The sequence below is a fragment of the Colias philodice genome, chromosome 9 (assembly GCF_061535455.1).
Source record: "Colias philodice isolate Cphi_HAF_F1 chromosome 9, ilColPhil1 Martin Lab GWU primary, whole genome shotgun sequence".
Lineage (NCBI taxonomy): Eukaryota > Metazoa > Arthropoda > Insecta > Lepidoptera > Pieridae > Colias > Colias philodice.
Window position 1 is genome coordinate 1,277,303 of NC_143094.1, and position 20,070 is coordinate 1,297,372.

Genomic DNA, 20,070 nt, shown 5'->3' on the forward strand with positions numbered 1-20,070 from the left:
CATCGAAGTTTCAACTTTCAAATTCAAATTTCAAATTTTCAAACTTCAAAGTCCATTTGGCTAAGAAACTTATTGATAGTGTGTAGTACCTATTAGTTGTTATAAGTAATTTAAAATTATTAATTTAACATTCGTGATATAAAAAACTTAGTAAGTGTTAGTGATAACTTTTGTTATTTATTTTTACATTGGGAAGTTAAAAATGTAAGTATTTTCCTTATTTGCTACTCAGTACTGCGATATTAATTTGTACGACAGGATAAATATAATAATTAACCTGTTGACTATATTCATGATCAGCAATATAATTTATTGTGTTACCTGATCCTTGTAATAGATCAGCGAATTGTTCAAACTTAGAATTTTATTCAGAATCTAATGTTTTTAAGTCATCATGTTTTTATGTGATCTAGTTCTCAGTATTATATTACAGCAATTAGAACTAAATTCCCCCTCCATCTGTCCTCTCTAGGCTATCAATGATAGACTGATTAAAGACTGCACTGTAACATTTTTATTTCATTGAAGTCAGTTACACAATATTATGTCTTGCCACCAATGATGAAATTTTAATCTTTGTTGTGTTATATATCTATCCAAAATAATATTGTAAATAGGAAAGTTTATCTGTCCGTAGCTTATGCTTTCAAAACAGCACTTATTGTATTATAATGATAATAATGTTTAACTTCATGTCTATTCTATAATGTAATCCAAAAAATATTAATGTGAATGACCTCTAAGTGTCATTTGAACAGACCTGGGGCTGTATTATGACCTCTTATTTCCAGACAGTTTATGTACTAAACTTTGTGTAATATCTTTTAAAGTTCAGTGAGGAAGAACTAATCATAGGTAGACTCAGAAAACTGCACAGGGGCCATATTATGACCTCTTATACCCAGTCAGTTTATGCAGATAATTGAACTGACTGGCAAATTCATATTATGATTGCAATAACCAGCCAAACTCAAACTCAAACATTTATTCATTCAATTAGACTTCTTATAGAAGCACTTTTGAAACGTCATTACATATTTTAAAATTTACCACCGATTCGGAAAGCAGTATCTACGGAGAAGAACCGGCAAGAAACTCCATAGTTGCTCTTTTAAATCATGTCAGTTTTACAATTTTACAAAATACATATGTAACATCATAATATATTATAATAACATGCCAAAGAACTATCCTGTGGTTTTTTCGCGACAACCCTCCATGGGTTTTTATTGTCCATATATTCCTGAATACTGTAGTACGCTCTCTGAACTAGTACATTTTTTATATAAGTTTTAAATTTAGAACTACTAAACTCTTTAATATTATGAGGAATTCTATTGTAAAAGCATATACCTTGACCCATAAATTAATTTTTAACTTTAGCTAATCGGAAAAATGGCATTTCAATTCTATTTCTGTTCCTTGTGCCATAACAGTGTCTATCTCCTACTCTTGTGTGTAAGTCGGCGTTTTTGTGTACATGCAAAATATTATTAAATATATACTGTGATGGTACAGTAAGGATACCATGGTTAATTATGGTATTATATGAATTTGCCTGTCAGTTCAATTCACGGCGTAAACTGTCTAGAAATTAGAGGTCATAATACAGCCCCTGTGCAGTTTTCTGAGTCTACATAGGATCTGGTTTTCTTCACTGAACTTGAAAAGACATTACACAAAGTAATTATGCTCAAATGCTGCTGAATAAACAAGTCTGTGTTTGATATTTGTTTATTACAATGTATATTAATTATAAAACTATTATAATGTGTCTTTTATTGAAGTTCATAAATTATATCAGCACCTGTGCACACACTTGTCTGCTCTTATTGGTTAAATAAATATGAATCAACTCATGAATGTATTGTTACCAATCCTTGATAAGTAACTTAGAATTAAATCTTTTCATTTAATATGAGTCAAAATTGAGTCTAAAGAAGTAATTAACCCATTGAGCCTCAAGCGGCCCGATCGGTCCCAGACACAATAGATTTTCTATTGTGTCTGGGTTAATGTCTCATACAATATTCTTTGCATTTCTAGTAGCGCATAATGTTTTTCATATTACTTCTATCTTTATCTAGTTAAGTACATTATTCTAAATCATACTTGATAACAAAATATTTGTGGAGGTAGTTAATTAAATAATATACTAGTGATAGGTAGAAGAAATTTTTATATCTAAATGGCAAGAGTGAAAAATCATAATTTGTCATATCTGTATTTTTTCATAATGGGTCCAACGAAAAAATTCCTCGTATTTCTTGAAGTCAAAAAAAATATCATCAAGTATTTTGCAACACATACCTAATTCGCTTAATTTGACCTAGAAAATAGTGCGAGGTAGTAGTACAGAGAAACTGATAGAAAAAAAAACATACCTATTCGAAAATTTTAAGTATAAAAAAACGAGCATATGGCGGGAACCGCGGTATTCGAATTTCGAACCCGCGTTTTTCGCCTGTTCGTGGTGACATGACAGACGTTAGGATTCCAGACTCTGTCGGATATTAAAAACATAAAAACATCATATTTTAATGCTATAAAAAAATATAAATAGGTTTGTAAATTATTATCAAAGTTTGCTATATCATATCACTATTTTATCTATTACCTACTAAAAAGTATGAAGTAATGAGATACGAATAATTTTATACGATAAGAAGTGGTTACGTAATCTCGCTCTTATAAGAATTTAGGTAATTGAAAGTAATTATTATTATAGATTACAATTGTGTCAATAAATTAGATTGTAAGTATTTTCGTTTTTGCTGCGATATGCACTGAATTGAGTATTGACGTATTTACCTACATATTTTTATTAATGTTATGTAAAGGTAGCATTCGGATCTGGGCGGTCGCGACCTGGCAGCCGCGGCCCTTCAGCCGGGAACATTGTCGCTGCTGTGCGGCGCTGCCAGAAGCACGGATAGCAGCGTCCGCGACCCGGGCAGCGACTGCCACGCGCAGTAGTCAAACAGCACTCAGTCAAAATAATAGTCAAATATACGAAAGCGAGAACTCGTGAAGAGACTGATAGAGGACGAAGAAGAGGACGATCAAATAATGTTGGTCTTACTATCATCAAAGAGGAATAAAATCGATTCATTATATCATAACATTATCCTTATAGGTTTTGAGTCGAGGATCGTAAAGTGGTGGATTTTTAGCAATTAATTCAACTAAAAACTCGTCGTTTTCATCGGTAAACGTCGCCAGCAGCGCGACCGTACTGCTCCCGGAGCGGCCCGGCGGCGCTGCCAAAGTCGCGAGCAGGCCACGCCCCTCGGCCGCGCGGCTCGGTCGCTTGCGTCGGTAACTATCGCATACAATTCCCTACGAAGCGGTGCGGCGCGACCACGGTCGCGGCTGCGAGGCAGCGGCTGCCGGGTCGCGACCGCCCAGATCCGAATGCTACCTTAATTTTTAATAAAACGTCATAGACATGACCTCCATTTCCGAACCGCTGAATGGATTTCTATGAATTTTTATTAAAAGATAGATAAAAGCTTGGGGTAGGAAAAAAAATTATCGAAATGAGAAACGTCCTTTGCGTCAAATCTCATCGAAGTTCTTAGAGGTTAATTTTATGGAAATTAAATAAATCAAAAACAAAAGAAGAACACGATGTGAAAGCAGGCGAAATCACGCGGCGCAACATAACTTTCTGCATAATTCCAGTGGCGTAGCGTGAGTATCGGCTGCCCGGGGCGGAAGACAATTTTGCCGCCCTCTTAATTAGGTATTTCAATTTAATGTATACTATACATTCTATACATTATTTCTAGAGAACTTTCCGGCAAGAATAGTCATCATTATTTTATTATACAGGTTAGATTTTAAATAAAAAAGTTTATTTATTTTATAATCACGTTTATTAATACAAAAATTCTTACTTCAACCGTCGAGGTGAACCCTAATTTAAAGTTTGAATCCATACTAATATTATAAATGCGAAAGTAATTCTGTCTGTCTCAATCACGCCTAAACTACTGAACCAATTTGCATGAAATTTGGTATGGAGATATTTTGATACCCGAGAAAGGATATAGGCTACCTTTTATTGCGAAATATGTACCACGGGCGAAGCCGGGGCGGACCTCTAGTTGAATATAAAACGAAAATCAATTTTTAACTAAAACTAGGATAATACTATTAAGTAACATTTATATTTTTATTGAAAAATAATATAAGTAGGTACTTGTTAGAGTTAAAAACAAAACTTCCGGCTTTAATTAAAAATTTATACGTCTACTTTTTTTAAGAGCAAAGTCTTTTATTGCACCATCAATGTCTACCTATACCATGACACACACCTCTTGTTCAATAGGTGATACAATAACATTGAACTACTGTAATATTGATAATAAATGCAAATAGCAAAAAACCCATAGGAAATGAGATATTTCCGAAGAAAGCGCATACAACCGATTTTTGTGACCTTTGACCTTGAAATTTAATAGTTGCTTACACCCTACATAATATCTAGTTTTGAGACAACTTTTAGAGTGTCAATATACAAGTATTTACAGACTTACAGCTGGGTATCTCGAATTCCGAGATTCTAACCTAATTTTACCTTAAATGACTGGGCCAAGTTGCGTTAAAAATATGAAATGGTTCAAATATTTACAAAATATATTTTATTATTTACTGTGAAATTTTGCCGCCCTCTAAAAAGTGCCGCCCGGGGCGGGCCGCCCCCCGCGCCCCCGCTACGCTACGCCACTGCATAATTCGTTCAATGCTTTCAGGGATTTATTCGTAGTACGCTGAAGGCGCGACGGGACACCCCGCATATCAAATTCTAAACAATCGTATTTATATGCTCATAGCAATCACAGAGTACTTGCAGTGTAGGTACGTCAAGTCTCTCGTGGCACGTACCTACTGTCGTATTCACTAACTTCCTGTTTTAGTCCTTGATATAGGTAGTCCTCATAATGAGGTTTAATAGAAGATAAATACAAAACAACAACGTCATCTCGTATGTAATAATAACAAATCACAGTGGGTGTGTTTGTGACGCACTCGGGTCAATTTGTATCAATTTGCTTCAATGAATAAGGAAGAGATTGAATATTACGGTTACCTCGATGCGATGTTAAGTGGTGTTTTCGATCTGCTAGAGAGAAGGCCAATTTTGAAGACTAACTTTTACTTCCCGTTTTGTCTGGTAGGCGGTAGCGCTTTTCTAATTATATCATAAAGGTCAATAAGGTGTTTTATACTTGATTTTAACGTGACAAGCACCGATTGTGTTTACATTAACTTCACCTGATCACCTGTATATATGTGTATATAAACAACTAGATTTCGACCCGCGTCTTCGCCTGCGTTTTCTAAGAAAATCCCACATAGATCCCGTTCCTGTGGGATTTGCGAGAAAAAAAGTAGCCCATGTCTTATTTTGGGTCTTCAGTTCCCTACATACCAAATTTCATTGTAATCGGTTCAGCAGTAATAAAAAACATCCATCCATTCTTCCATCCATCCATCCATCGATCCATTCTCACAAACTTTCGCATTTATAAAATTAGTAAAATTTTTATGCACTTAAAACTCACATATTTAATTCAAACTCAAACTCAAAATGAAGTGAATGGTGGTTAGTTTAAATCTTATTGAACCATGTTTTTAGATCTTATTTATTACTAGCGGTCCGCCCCGGCTTCGCCCGTGGTACATATTTACGTTTTCTCTACATAAGAACCATCCTCCTACTTCAAGGAATATAATAGAAAAGAATTATCGAAATCGGTTCAGCCGTTCACACGTGATGCCGTGACAACGCGAAACGGGTGCGGACCCGCCGCCTTTTTATAGCTCCCGCCGCGAAGCGCGTCGAACGCGGCAACTGATACACAAAAATAATCCTTATGGCATGTAATTCACGCGCGATGACTTATAGCGTATTTCATGTATAACTTTGGTGTTTCTACACCGATTTACATGATTCTTTTACTATAACCTGCCCAGGAGTATGAAGAATAATTGTGCCAAATTTCGTTAAAATCCGTCGTGTAGTTTTTGTTTCTATAACGAATATACAGACAGACAGACAGACAGACAGACAGACAGACAGACAAAAATTTTACTGATTGCATTTTTGGCATCAGTAGCGATCCCTTATCACCCCTTCATAGTTTTTTTTTAAATATATTTCATGTACAGAATTGGCCTCTCTACAGATTTATTATATGTATAGATTTTCTATTGTTCTAGAAATCAAGATGGAGGCGCTATCAAATGTACTGCAACCCTATAAGTCGATCGTGGGCACGGTGGCCGCGGTCGTGACGATCGGACAAATGTTCTCCGGTTCGTTCCTGTGCTATGACATATACAAACAGAAGAACACAAAGGGTATCGGTATCATGCCCTTCGCTGGTGGTTTGATTATGTAAGTACCATGCATACTGGATGACTTAGGGAGCGTCCATAAATTACGTGAGCTGCTTTTTTCAAATTTTAGAAAATTTTAAGCACGTACAAATTGGATTAAATGGACCAAAAGAGGTAATGTGTTTTGTATCAATCAGAAAAAAATATTGCGTGATATTTGCTGGGGGGAGTGTCCCCTTTCCCCAACCTAAGGCTAGATAGATGAGGTTTGACGTAATTTATGGTCGCCCCCTAATATACTATGACTTTTTAATCTGCGTTATCATCATTTCATCAACGCAATCGCTACTCATACACTTCAAAAGAGTTGTGCTGGCAAGAAAGGGTTTTTTTATGCGTCATACAATAACTCAATCATTCCTGAATCGATCTGGAAAATTCAGTAGAAGAATGTGTCATGGCAAAGCCTACTAGGGCTACTTGAATGACTTCTTAGTTAAATACATTTCTACAGATGGTTAGAAGAATAGTTAAGTCAAAAAACCGCTAAGGCGCTAACCCTAAAGAGATACCTATATCTTATAACTAGCTGTTCCGCGCGGTTTCACCCTTGGTTCTACTCCTGTTGGTCGTAGCTTAATGATATTAATTGAGCTATCTAACACCGAAAGAATTTTTCAAATCGGACCAGTAGTTCCCGAGATTAGCGCGTTCAAACAAACAAACATACATATGAATATTATAGATATATCTTTGCAGTATGCGTGCTTTATATAAGAAAAAATAGGTAATTATTATGTCCAATGTCTAGGTATCTTGTGAAACAAATCGATTTGCTTCAGATGAGTGGTTTGGATGTTTTCAATAAAAATATTAACTGAATCATGTTAAATTACTCCATGGAAAAGTGAAGAAATATATATTATCTTTTGCAAAAATAGATACCTTACCACCTAAAATATGTATAGTGCTAGAGACAATTAATGTTCGTAACGTATCCGTCAATATTTCAAGGTTTTTGTGTGTAGTTTTAAGCACAAATGTAATTGAGATGAATCCTTTACTCTTTGCGCGTTCTATGTTTACAATTAGTAACGATTTGCCCAAAAAGATAATATGGCAAATACAAATAACATTTAAATTCTCATAGCTACACTACAATGAGAATTTAACTGTTATTTGTATATGTAAGAAACTTCTTATAAACAGAATTAATTAGTTCGAAAAGATCCCACAATAATTACAGTATATATTACTCCCTATTCTCCGCAAAACGCAATTTTCCATACGTTATTCAAACTCGACCCCTTACAACACCCACCATTCCAAAGAATATAACAACAAGACATCATATCTTAATTTCCCCTTACAGGAGCGTACTCAACTTGAAATACGGTTTCATACTCCGCGACGACACGATGATCCAAGTGAACTTCTTCGGTCTAGCCCTTAACATCATCTACCTGATGATATTCTTCAACTATTCGACCCAGAAGGGCCAAGTCTGGTTCCAAATTGGGTTATCTGGTGTGATCTCTGCAGTGTTGGTGGCATACGCGGAGTATGAAGACCCGAATCTTGTGGCTAATCGCTTTGGAGCGATTATAACTGCGTTCATGTTCTATCTGATCTCGTCGCCTTTGCTTGGTTTGGTGAGTATTAAAGTTTGTCTATTGATTTGAACTTTTCTCGTGTGATAAATAATAGCGTACATAGGGTTTGTGTCGGTCCAGTATAGAGCTATTCATGTAGTATTACAGGGTTAGATTATTGATTGATTAAGATATATAGGGTTTTATGGTAATTGCGCATGCGTTGTGTATTCCACTTCAGGAAATCATTATATTATGAGAATCGTATGTAGATATAGATATATGTAGTATGAAAATTATAGAGTTGACTAAAGTAACATTCGTATTCTGGCGACTTTCAGCTACTTATAAATAGTAAGAACAATATAAATTGCTACGATTTAGCCCTACCAATCGTTATTTCACTAAAGCTTCTGTATAAAAAAACACTTCATCCCAAAATTTGGTAGTAGGTAGGTTTAGTAGTTTTTAGGGAAAAGAACAAAGATATTTTACATATAGGTACATAAAAAATAAAGGGGCAAGCCAGTTATATTCCACTTCGTCTAAATTTAGCTCACATTATCTTGTTCCATCTATTTATACTATCATCACTTGGCTTATCTAGATATAATCAGACGTTTTTCAGTGAAACAGTATTTTATTATCCTTATATAATTACAAAATTTCCGGTAATTTGTAAGGATTAGTTTAGATATTTATATTTTTATTATAAATATCAAAAATTTGGTTGATTTATTTTTTGATCATATCATATTTACTTAAAATTGAATATTTCTACTTAACGGTAGCATATGTAAAAGATAGTGTTCTAAGATAAGATTATTTAAATTATCTTTATAGAAAGATAAGCATAAATATTTATACAAACACCAGCCCCCCCTATGCAAGTGGCTTTCTGTTAGCGTAGCGTTCAATAGAATAGACTACGAATGTATGAGATTGACGTAAGCTGTAGATACTAGCGTTCAATAGAATAGACTACGAATGTATGAGATTGACGTAAGCTATACACGGTATCTACAGCTTACGTCAATCTCATACATTCGTAGTCTATTCTATTGAACGCTACGCTAACAGAAAGCCACTTGCATAGGGGGGCTGGTTTCGCTATCGCCCAAGCAGGATTCGATTTGCAAATCATTAATATGTGCTTAGCTGTTTTTGCATGATTGGTAAAATAATAAAACATATCAGATACAGGTTTTTACTATTAGTCATTTATTTGGTAATAATATAGAATTTCATTTGAAAACACACGACAATCACCCAAATACAACAGAATTTAAAGTATCTAGTATTGTGAAAAAAAACAACAATTTATTGTTGTAGTTTATTACTACGTCTTTGTGATAATCGTTTTTTACAATTTGGAAATTGGAGAGTGTAGTAATGTAGACTCTATTTTATTGTACCTACTTAGAACTATTTAATAAAAATGCTGTTCAATGCTGACTAGGCTTTTTTACACAATGTCAAATCATATACTATTTTATTTCGCAATGTTTTGCGATGTTATCAACATTAATCTTGGATATTAAGTATGTAGGTATAGGACTTGACGACTATTTCCCCACTCTTAAAAAAAGGACTTGATCAAACTGAATTTATTTCAGGGAACACAAATAATACAGTATTGAAATTTCAATTTTTGTCCATTAGTTTCAGAAATTTTCAATCATAGAATATTTTATTTAACCTTTTGACCGCCAGAGCAAAAACGCATCGCCGTGCCCTCCACGCCAAGCCACAAATTCAATGAGATAACCTTGAAAATAGTAGGGAGTCCAAAATGTTATCGATAAACATAATAATTCACGTCTGAATATTTGAATAAACAGCTTATAACACAAAAATAATATTTATTTAACCTCATCTCCTACTGTAAAAACTTAAGACCACATTTATAGCAACTATCAACAAAAAAAAATCAACCTTTTGAGATACAAAAATACATATAAAATTGCAGCAAGTTACAGCACTATTCTCTATCAGTTACGCCCCATTGGCATGTATACATGCCAATGGCGCGGGCAACCATCCTTTTTTTTATAATCTCTCGCTTCTGATTAGGGATGTGTAGCTGTATATTATTATAACTTATCGAGTTTATTTATTAAGTTTATATGAACTATAGGTATTATTGTGGAGTGTTTATTTGTAAATATCAAAACAACTATTACCTTTAAATAAAGGGAATTGCATTAAAACTACATATTTCTCACACTATCTATAGTATTTATATTTTATGTATGGTACGGGTATGGTATGGGTCTTGGCAGAATATCAGCGTTATGGTTCTCAGAACTATGACAAATGTGCTGAGCCAAGACCTTTTCAGGGAACATTTCTTGTATTCATTTTTGTTTAATTTAATTTTAGATTTTAAGTGTATTTTGTTTTTTTCTTCTTTTTAAGTGTCTAGTATTTAAGAATTGTAAATGTTTTCCTGAATAAATGTAAAAAAAAAAAAAAAATATTTATTTTCGAATCATTTAGTTTAATACTTGAGTTATTACAAATACTAATTATATTATGTAGGTACCTATTTAGGTCAATTACCATATTTTGATATGACATAGCGACAATTTGTATCATAAGAATATTCTAATAAAGGCACTGATTAGACTTATTAGGTAATAAATTTTGAAAACTTCTAAAATGCGCAATAGTTCTTCTGTACTATAAAACTCTTCACTTGCCATTTTTGCGATTATAATATTGGTAGATACCTACTCGATAAAATATTTTTACAACTTTCCGCACTTAACAACACGGCACGCGCTTACGACGTCACCAGTCCGACATCTATTCATGTCAATGGCTCAGAAGGGATTGCATATCGATACTGTGCTAGGGATGCGCATGATTGGCGAAAAGGAAAATATTCAAATCAACAATATCCACAATATAGACAATATGGTATTATACCAAAGAATGTAGTATTTACCTTTTTTCTCAGTGACTAAGCTTGAAAGAAAGAAAGAAAGAAAGAAAGAAAGATCATTTATTTGACTCCACAAAAAAATAACACGCACACAATACAATTAGATTAAGACAATACAATTCAAACACAGTAAAATTAAAATATATATAACTAAATTAAAAGATATAAAATTAAGAAGTGGAGCCAAAATGGTAGCCACTCAGCATAAATTGCAACGCAGCTGTTGCAACACTGATTTTCAGTGGCCCCTCTTTGAAGCGATTGGAGCGGCAGTGCGTTCAAAAATATAATATTATGATATAATGTAAACTAATAAGAGCAAAAACATGTACTTTAGATAATTTAACATGACATATAAATAGATAAATGTTTAAAATTAAATCATAATAATAAATACATAATATAGACAGATAGATCATATACCTACATAGTATAAAATATTTGTAAACCTAGTAAAAGTTAAACCCATCACACAACTAAGGTTGGAATTTAAACTCATGTAATAAATATTTTTTGTATTTTTGTTTGAAAGAGTTTAATGACATGGAGTTTAATATTGGTGGTGGAAGATTGTTCCAACACTTAGTTGCGGAGTATTTAAAACTTCCCCTGAAAGCAGCTGTGACACTCCTTGGTATAGCCAATTTGCAAAATGAGGAACGGGTAGCATAAACGCTGCCCTCTCCCATCCATGCTAACTTGTCATAGAGGTATTTTGGCGCCTTTGTCATTACCACTCCAAAAAGTAGAGACGCGAGGTGTAACCGCCTACGACTTTCCATTTTTAAGCATCCAGCCTCCATCAGGTACGGAGTAATATGGGACCGTGGGGGAACGTCCCAACAAAAACGCGCACAAGCGTTCTGAACGCGCTGTATCGCGTTCTTACTACGACGCAGTAACCTTGGCCCGTACATGACGTCGGCATAGTTAAACTTAGAGAGTACCAAGCTCTCACATAGTCGGATTCGTACTTCGACGTTCAGGTGTTCCCGAATACGATACAGCAGCTTGAGGCGATAAAAACAATTTGCAATGGTTGTATTTACGTGCTTTTCGAACCGAAGATTTTCATCAAAAACTACTCCTAAGTTTCGAGCCTCGTTGACGCGTTCTATTGAACTATTTTCGACGGTGACGATCGGATTCTCGCACTCAATCCTACGGACCATATTAGGAGTACCTAAAATCATGTATTTCGTTTTTTCCTTATTAAGCACCAGCGAATTCTCACGAGACCAGGCTGATATCCGATCTAGATCGCTGTTCAGTTTTGCGGTGGACGCTAATGTCTGTGAAGGATCGAAAGAGATGTACAATTGTATATCGTCAGCATAGGCATGATACTGACAGTGATGTATACAGCTAAAAATATCAGCACTGTAAAGGATAAATAATAAGGGCCCAAGTATTGACCCCTGCGGTACACCCCTCGTAACAGCTGTACATTCTGAAAAAGAAACAGACCCATCCTCTTTATTCACCGCTACTGTTTGGCACCGTTTACCACTAAGATAGCTGTTGAACCAAGCTAGCGTTTGCGAACTGAAACCATAAAAAGAAAGCTTAGACAAGAGCAATGGAACGTTGATAGTATCGAAAGCACGTGAATAATCTAACAATACCAACAACGTACCCCTGCCGCCGTCATGCGCATTCAAGATATTGTCCAGCACGTCAGTTAGTGCCGTAGCAGTACTTCGGTGCTTACGAAAACCCGATTGCAAATCCGGCAGTATGTTATTATCTTCAAGATATGCCATCAATTGTTTATAAACAACTTTCTCAAGCACCTTGGACAAACAGGGCAAAATACTAATCGGACGGAGATCTTTATAAACTAACGGGTTCTCTTTTTTGGGTAAAGGTTTAACAATTGCATGCTGCCATAATTCCGGAAAGATATTAGATGATATGGAACTGTTAACGATATCCGTTAGCACCGTTAAGGTCATTTTAGATGTTAGATGGAACATATCTAGTGAAATGTCATCGACGCCAATAGCTTGTGATTTTAGTTCTTGTAAAACCTTTACTATAGAATCTTGAGATACCGGTTTTAGATCAAACGTAGCATTACAATGTCGGCGGAGTTGATAGTGCGCAAGTGTTTGTGGAAGTACATGATTGTGTCCAGGTATGTCAAGAAAATGGACATTTAATTTGTTTGGGTCGCTGAGATGCGGTGGGAGGATAAAGTCTGACTTTTGCTTAACATTGACCTGAGCCTTTATGTGTTTCCATAATACTTGTGGATTTTTAATATTTGCATTAATAAAAGTGTCATAATATGCTGCTTTTTCACGAAAAATAGCGGAGCTTACATATTTTTTTAAGTCGGTGTAAAAAGCTTTATGACAAGGCTGCTTAGATTGTCGAAAAGTAGCTTGAGCCTCGTCACGGCGTCTCATCATCAATTTTATATTGTACGTCAACCAAGGAGGATATTTATATTTTATACAAAAAGTCTTTTTAGGTGCATGTAGGTCATAAACATATAAAATAGATGCAGTTAGAGCGGTCACTTTGTCATTTACACTATTTAAACTACAAATGGATTCCCAGTCAATGGATGTCAGGGTTTTATTGAAATCCACTAAATTAATATCTTTAATTGGCCTTGATGAAATCCACTTTGGTATTGGCTTGTCGATCTTGAGGTTAAAAGTGCATGAAACAAGTGCATGGCCACTTAAATCTTTGATGTGGTCTATGTCAGTATCTAAAACGGCGGCATTGGTACATACCAAATCAAGTAAGGTCTCACTCGTTTTAGTAAAATGAGTTGGCTTGGAGATTATTTGCTTTAAGTTGGTGGCAGTTAGGAAATCATTTAATTTTTTGTAATTAATGTGGCCTATGTCTAGAAAATTAACATTGAAATCCCCGACAAGTATAATATTATCACACCATATGAATGAACCTACGGATTCCAGCAAGGCAGATAAAAATAAGTCCAACACCATCCAGGGTGGTCGATATGCCGTGCCTATAACGATAGTTTTTCCACGAACCACTAGCTTGACCCACATCTGTTCAACCATATAATTATTAGGATGAGACAATTTACGTACATTGATACCATTCCTAATGTAATATCCTACGCCCCCACCGCGGGCACCCATACTCGACGGTCGTGGTACATGCCGAAGACTATACCCAGGCACACGAGGCGCACGGCCGCTTTCTCCCTCCCGGAGCCATGTCTCGTTTATTGCCAGTAGGTCTACAGCGTGACGATCCATTGCCACCAGAAACTCGTCGTGCCGAGTACCAAGGGATCCAGGATTTAGTAAACCAATTTTAAGTTTATTTTTAAGAGCGAAGGTTATTGATAAAATAATAAAATAATGTACAATAAATAATGTATAGTAATGATTTAATATAATGATAAAAATATAAATCCTTTAAAAAGAATAATAATTTTGAGAATTTATTAGAGGTACTATAAAATATGAACAATATTAATAAAATAAATGTATATATAAATAAATAACAGTAATATAAATTATTTATGAATAATAATAGTAAGTAATAATAATAATATCTGTGAAAGTATAATATCCTGAAACGCCTACCGCCCAACACGTCATGATACAAACAAGTGAGAAAAAATAAGACAAACACACATACAATTTGCACATAACGTACAGAAATGTGCTCATTATTATGACTATTATAATATACTCTTAAAAAAATAATAAAGAACGCCATTTTAAAGCTTAAAACAAGTAGAATTCTATATAAAACATACAACAGTAGATAGCACAAAAATATTCTAATATAGCTTCTTAAGTTAAAATGAATAATAAAAAAATTTGTAATGTATATAAAAATAAGTTTATACTTTCGATTAAGTATAGGCCAGTTTTGGAAAATTTATGATTATTAACAAATTAATCTCTGCCAAAAACACTATCTATATCCTCAACTGATTGTATATAAAAAACCTTTGAGTTCGGTTCTTTTCTAGCGTATATTCGACCAGCTCGTGTCCATATAAAACGCCAATCATGTCCCTTTTGTCGCGCTAAATAGAATAGGTTGCGATTCGTACGAGTAAGATGTTCATTTATATAAAACCGGTTTGTTGTTGTGCCTATCCCAGTGCCGGCCGTGTCCGCGCCGCGTCGCACGCGCGCCGCGCGTAGAAGCTCGTCTCGCAGATGCCGTCTAGATAAGCGTCTAGATAAGCTTATATATTTTTTTTTATAGTTATTACAAAAATTAAGCGAATTAGAGTAATTTCGCTGAAATTTTAATGAAGTTACTTGAATATTACACTACATCACTAGTAGGCACGTATACATGTCATTGGCGCGAGAGAACATGCTTTTTTAGCCATTAATTAAGTTATTTTTTGTCATCAAATATTTGAATAACTACTTGGCAATTTTGTTTACTGTGTACAATTATGTAATAACTGGGGATTCAGTTCATAAACTGTATAAATAAAACACGTAAAAGTAAAGGTTTAATATGTTTATTTTGTATTTATCTATGATCTGTTTCTTGGCATGTATAGGTGTCGTTGGCGCACAGGGCACGATTGCGCATGACATCTATAGATGTCATTGGCGTTCAAAAGGTTAAAGTATATGTATTACGTTTGTATAGTTATTTATTATGTATTCTATGCATATGCAATAAATATAATATTAAACATTCTTTGAATACTAACTGCGTCTCACAGGGCGTTTGATTAAAAGTAGCTCGCTCAACATACGAGACAGAATGACTACAATGATTAATTATTATAAATTGTAATAACTAATAACTAGGACATATATGGACCAATATACTCAAGGTACATATTAGTTTAAAAAAAAGACGGGTTGCACTCCGGGAGTGCCGGCAGAAGTGAAAACTTGATTATTAACGTTGAGCATGTTTGATATCCATCCGTTTTACGCTTTTTCGATCAGGCCACGTGTCCTGACGCGAGTTTAAGATTTTATACCCAACGCCGCTAAAGAAGTTTTTCACTTCAATAATAATTTAGCGTACGAAAAATACTTAGTTTTTCTGATTATTCATCAGAAAAAAGTCACTTTAAAAAAATTTAGTGTAACATTTTTTTCGTTACGCGTGACATTTTTCCGTTACGCGCCATCTTTTTCCTATCCCTACCACGCGTGATTCGACGTATTTCTGTAAAGTTGCATATATGTAATAGTAAATTATTTTTTGAAAAAATAAGGTCATAAAGAAGTTTCACTTCTTACGTGTGTACACTAGTACACGCACACATTTTTTTTATTTTTTAACTTAAGTAAAACCTATTTGTTTTTCAGAAAACAATAATCAAGAACAAGAGCACAGCCGGTATGCCGTTCCCCATCATCTTCTCGGGCTCGATCGTGACTTTCATGTGGCTGCTGTATGGCATCATCTTGAATAACTCCATTTTGGTGGTAAGTGGTTTTTTTACTTACCCGATGGCTTGGTGGTTGGTGGTAAATAGAGAGGAGGGAAGTAGGTTCAATTCTGTGGGGATATATTGCGGATGGGGTTAACTTTTGTTAACCAAGTGGTTTAAAGTTAACTCAAAAATGGAGCATTTTCGTAAATTTTCTAAAAAATCTTAGAGAAAGTGTAAGAAATGTTATAGTATGCTATATATTCGTGATCTACTCAATAAGCTCTTTCATTTGATACCCTACACGGCATGTTTTGGAAATTTTTATTTTTTTCTTTGTATGCCACATTTAATTACCGGGGTGGGGAGAGGGGGACCACAAAACTGGTTGGCAACATCTGTCTATAGGATGTCTGGGATCTATACATTATATATCAGAAGTCAGATTTAGGTCCGCTATTTTTGCAAACGAAACTCCACTGAGAGTCCGGTCTAACAAATGAAAACTACTTTCATAATTTGTACAGCAGTTTGAAAAAAACATTATATACAAAGCAAAAAAATTGACTAATTAATTTACTATTTAAGTTAGTTTGTATGTCTGTCTGAAAAATATCTACAAGCTCTATAATTATATAGAGTAAAGACTATAGAGCATCACGCTTCGACCAATAGGAATGGAGCAGTAGTATCAGTAGGAGTCTATAGTACGCTACAAACTTAATGGCGGCTCGGAACATCGTACGCAGAAAACAATTTTAGGTATTAGCGGGACGTTAAGGGACTTGTGCGCACCCGCACTCGCACCTGCACATAATTTCCGAACAGCCATTAAGTTTGAATCGAACTATGTATTTATTTATTTATTCATTTATTAAAACATTCATTATAAAGAATAAAAAAAAAGACATTCATTGTACTTACAGTTAAAATACCAAAGCATACATTGAATGACTATATATAATTAGTTATAATACGTTAACAAAAATTAAAATCAAAACGAACACACTATGAACGGCTCCATGCATCCAAGCACCTATACTACTACTGATACTACCCGCAATGAAAAATGTTGCAAAGGCGGGAAAACATCCTAATGCGAGTGAAATTGAGGCACTGCACAGCTTATTTATAAAATAAATATCTTGAAGACTAAAAATAGCTAACGAATTTTTTTACCACGATACCAAGTTTTTTGTGACAACTTGTAGTACTGTAGTAAATATGTATTAATTGTCTATTTTTTTTTTTCAGCTTCAAAACTCCGTGGCATTCGCTCTCTGTGCCGCCCAGTTATCATTATTCGTTATTTACCCTTCAAAGCCGAAAGGAGAGAAGAAAAAAGCGAAAAAGACAAATTAATGTACAAAGTTGATTAAGAATAATTTTATTATAATATATTTTTATATCAAGACTTCGCGAAAGCTAAGCCAAAGGACAAATATTATTTTTATTGGAACTCTTTCTGACAACCTTTTTGCTTAGCTTTCGCGATTTGAAATAGCATTTTTATTCCCATATACGGGTTTTGTATTAAATATAAATAAGATAATAGGTTCAGTGATTAATTGCAAACAGTTCCTATGTTTTATTTTGTCAATAGCTTTTTTGATAATATTTGTATGTGTACAAAGATTTTTTTAATATAGCAGACTTAAGTTTTATTATCTATGTGAAGTGATTAAAACTTGCCATTCATGAATTTACGATTCGTATTGCAATTTTTAGACATTTGTGAAAATGTCCATTGACAATCAATGTCATTTGTCAATTGATGTCTAATTAAAAATATTATGAAATATGAATTACATATTTGTATGATGATAATAATGAATTCAATTTGCTAGCAATATGTATCTGTATTGTTATAACTAAATTATGTATATTTAAAAAATGGTGCTGGCAATGTTAAAAAATATCAAAAATTCGAATATAACTCGAAAATTTTGAAAATAGAATTTCGAATGCGATTCGATAAAATGTCCATACAGCACAACACTAGATAGTAAGTGTACATTCCTGTTTTAATGTTTTAATATTTCTTTTTGGTGAGATTTTGTATACTCAATTAATGTGAACTATGATTTATGAATTGTATAGACATTGAAATTACAAAGAACAACTGTGTTATTAAAGATTAACCTAAAAATTTACGCCTTTTATTTACCACCAACTAATTAAGTAGGTATACTACGATTCAATTAAAATGGCGGCTCGGAACATCATACGATCCGATGCGCAGAAAACAAGCGCACCCGCACTCGCACCTGCACCTAACTTCCGAACCGCCATTAAGTTTTTTTTTGCATGAAAAAGGAGTCAATATCACAATAAAATTACAAACTAATTTTTTTTCTAAATATCGTAATTTCGATCATCAGGTGCACATATTTCTATTTGCTAAACACAATTAATATTCTTTTAAAAAAGAACACAACAAAATTTTAAGAGCTCAGATAGACGTCCATAGATTTACCGAAAAACTTAAAAAATTATTTACTTATCAATAACAAAATAAGCATGCATTAATAATGTTTTATATTAATATAGTTTTAATCTATACTAATATCACAGACTAATAATAATATACTACGTATACAACTTACAACTAATATTATAAATAGGAAAGGTTTGTAATTATGTAGGTATGTACTATGTATGTATGTATGGTATTCACGCATAAACTACTGGACCGATTTCAAAAATTCTTTCACCATTAGAAAGCTGCATCTTCACTGAGCAACATAGGCTAGGTTTTATCCCGGAAATCCCACGGGAATGGGAACTATGCGGGTTTTTCTTTGAAAACGCGGACGAGGCCGCAGTCGGAAAGCTAGTGTAATACATAGTTATAATGTGATAAAACATGAACACAGTGGTATATGCATTTATAATAGCAACTGGAATTTGTTATCTTTTTGATATAAGTAATTAATATGTAAATGAACAAATTTGTAAACCTGTAAACGATAACAGTGAAGTACTCTGTAGTCTGTACTTATAAGAATTTTGAGTTCCCGCCATAAACTGGGCATCACTAATTTTTCTTTATACCTACGATACTATCCACAATACTAAAATATACTTAATATTTTTGTGCACTGTTTATAGTTAGCCTTTTGTTTTTTGCACGTAAGTACCTATTCTTTGTATTTAGCATGCACTCTTTTTTATATTTGGATATTTCTCAAGTCTGAAGAGGATTCATAGAGTTAACTTAAGTAAGTAATAAAATACCTAGATATGGATCAATTAAAAAAATCATTTTGTTCACTCACATTACTTAGTTATTAGGGGATTTGTTCTTCCTAAAAAGAAAGATACAAGGGTCAAATAGAGCATAGGTATTCCACTAACTACAAAAAAATTATGATATCAGTTTTTAGAAATAACTTAGCACTTTGATGATGTAATAGACCTTGGACGGAGTGATTATATTGCCAGAACTAAGGTAACATAGTACGATATTGTAATACTGTGATAGTACTGTATTGAGAATAAAAATAAAACTGGATGTGTAGATATATAGTGATATTATGTTAGTTATATACCTACTATACGAAGTTAACAGTGTCTTTAATGCAATTAAACAAAAATTATTCTTGAAATGTGTAGTGCAAGACGAAAAAGGAAATTCTTATATTATTGGCACAAAAAATAATCGGTAAACGATTCAATAATAATTTATTAGTTTATATAGTAGGTACCCTCTTTTTTAGAGTATTTAAGTATTCTTTGGTAGGTACCGTACCTATGTGAATATGACTTACCGAGGCTTAAGTTAGTGAGATTATGAGATAGGTAAAAAAAATGTCTAGCCAGAA

The 20,070-nt window shown here is 34.0% G+C and overlaps 1 protein-coding gene across 1 annotated transcript; it reads left to right on the forward strand.

Moving 5' to 3' along the window:
- Positions 1 to 8: 8 nt before the first annotated feature.
- LOC149485577 (sugar transporter SWEET1-like) lies at positions 9 to 18,395 on the forward strand. The gene is made up of 5 exons (XM_089698828.1): positions 9 to 204; positions 6,229 to 6,406; positions 7,721 to 8,000; positions 16,182 to 16,301; positions 17,501 to 18,395. Exons 2-5 carry the CDS (start codon positions 6,237 to 6,239, stop codon positions 17,606 to 17,608), a joined length of 678 nt encoding a protein of 225 aa, XP_089554954.1. The 5' UTR covers positions 9 to 204; positions 6,229 to 6,236; the 3' UTR covers positions 17,609 to 18,395.
- The last annotated feature ends 1,675 nt before the right edge of the window (positions 18,396 to 20,070 follow it).

Bases quoted from the DNA above. Each gene is read 5' to 3' on its own strand.
- LOC149485577 (XM_089698828.1), top strand. From the start codon at position 6,237: ATGGAGGCGCTATCAAATGTACTGCAACCCTATAAGTCGATCGTGGGC. The intron at 6,407-7,720 runs GTAAGTACCATG...TTCCCCTTACAG, and splicing joins TTCGCTGGTGGTTTGATTAT to GAGCGTACTCAACTTGAAAT. The intron at 16,302-17,500 runs GTAAGTGGTTTT...TTTTTTTTTCAG, and splicing joins TGAATAACTCCATTTTGGTG to CTTCAAAACTCCGTGGCATT.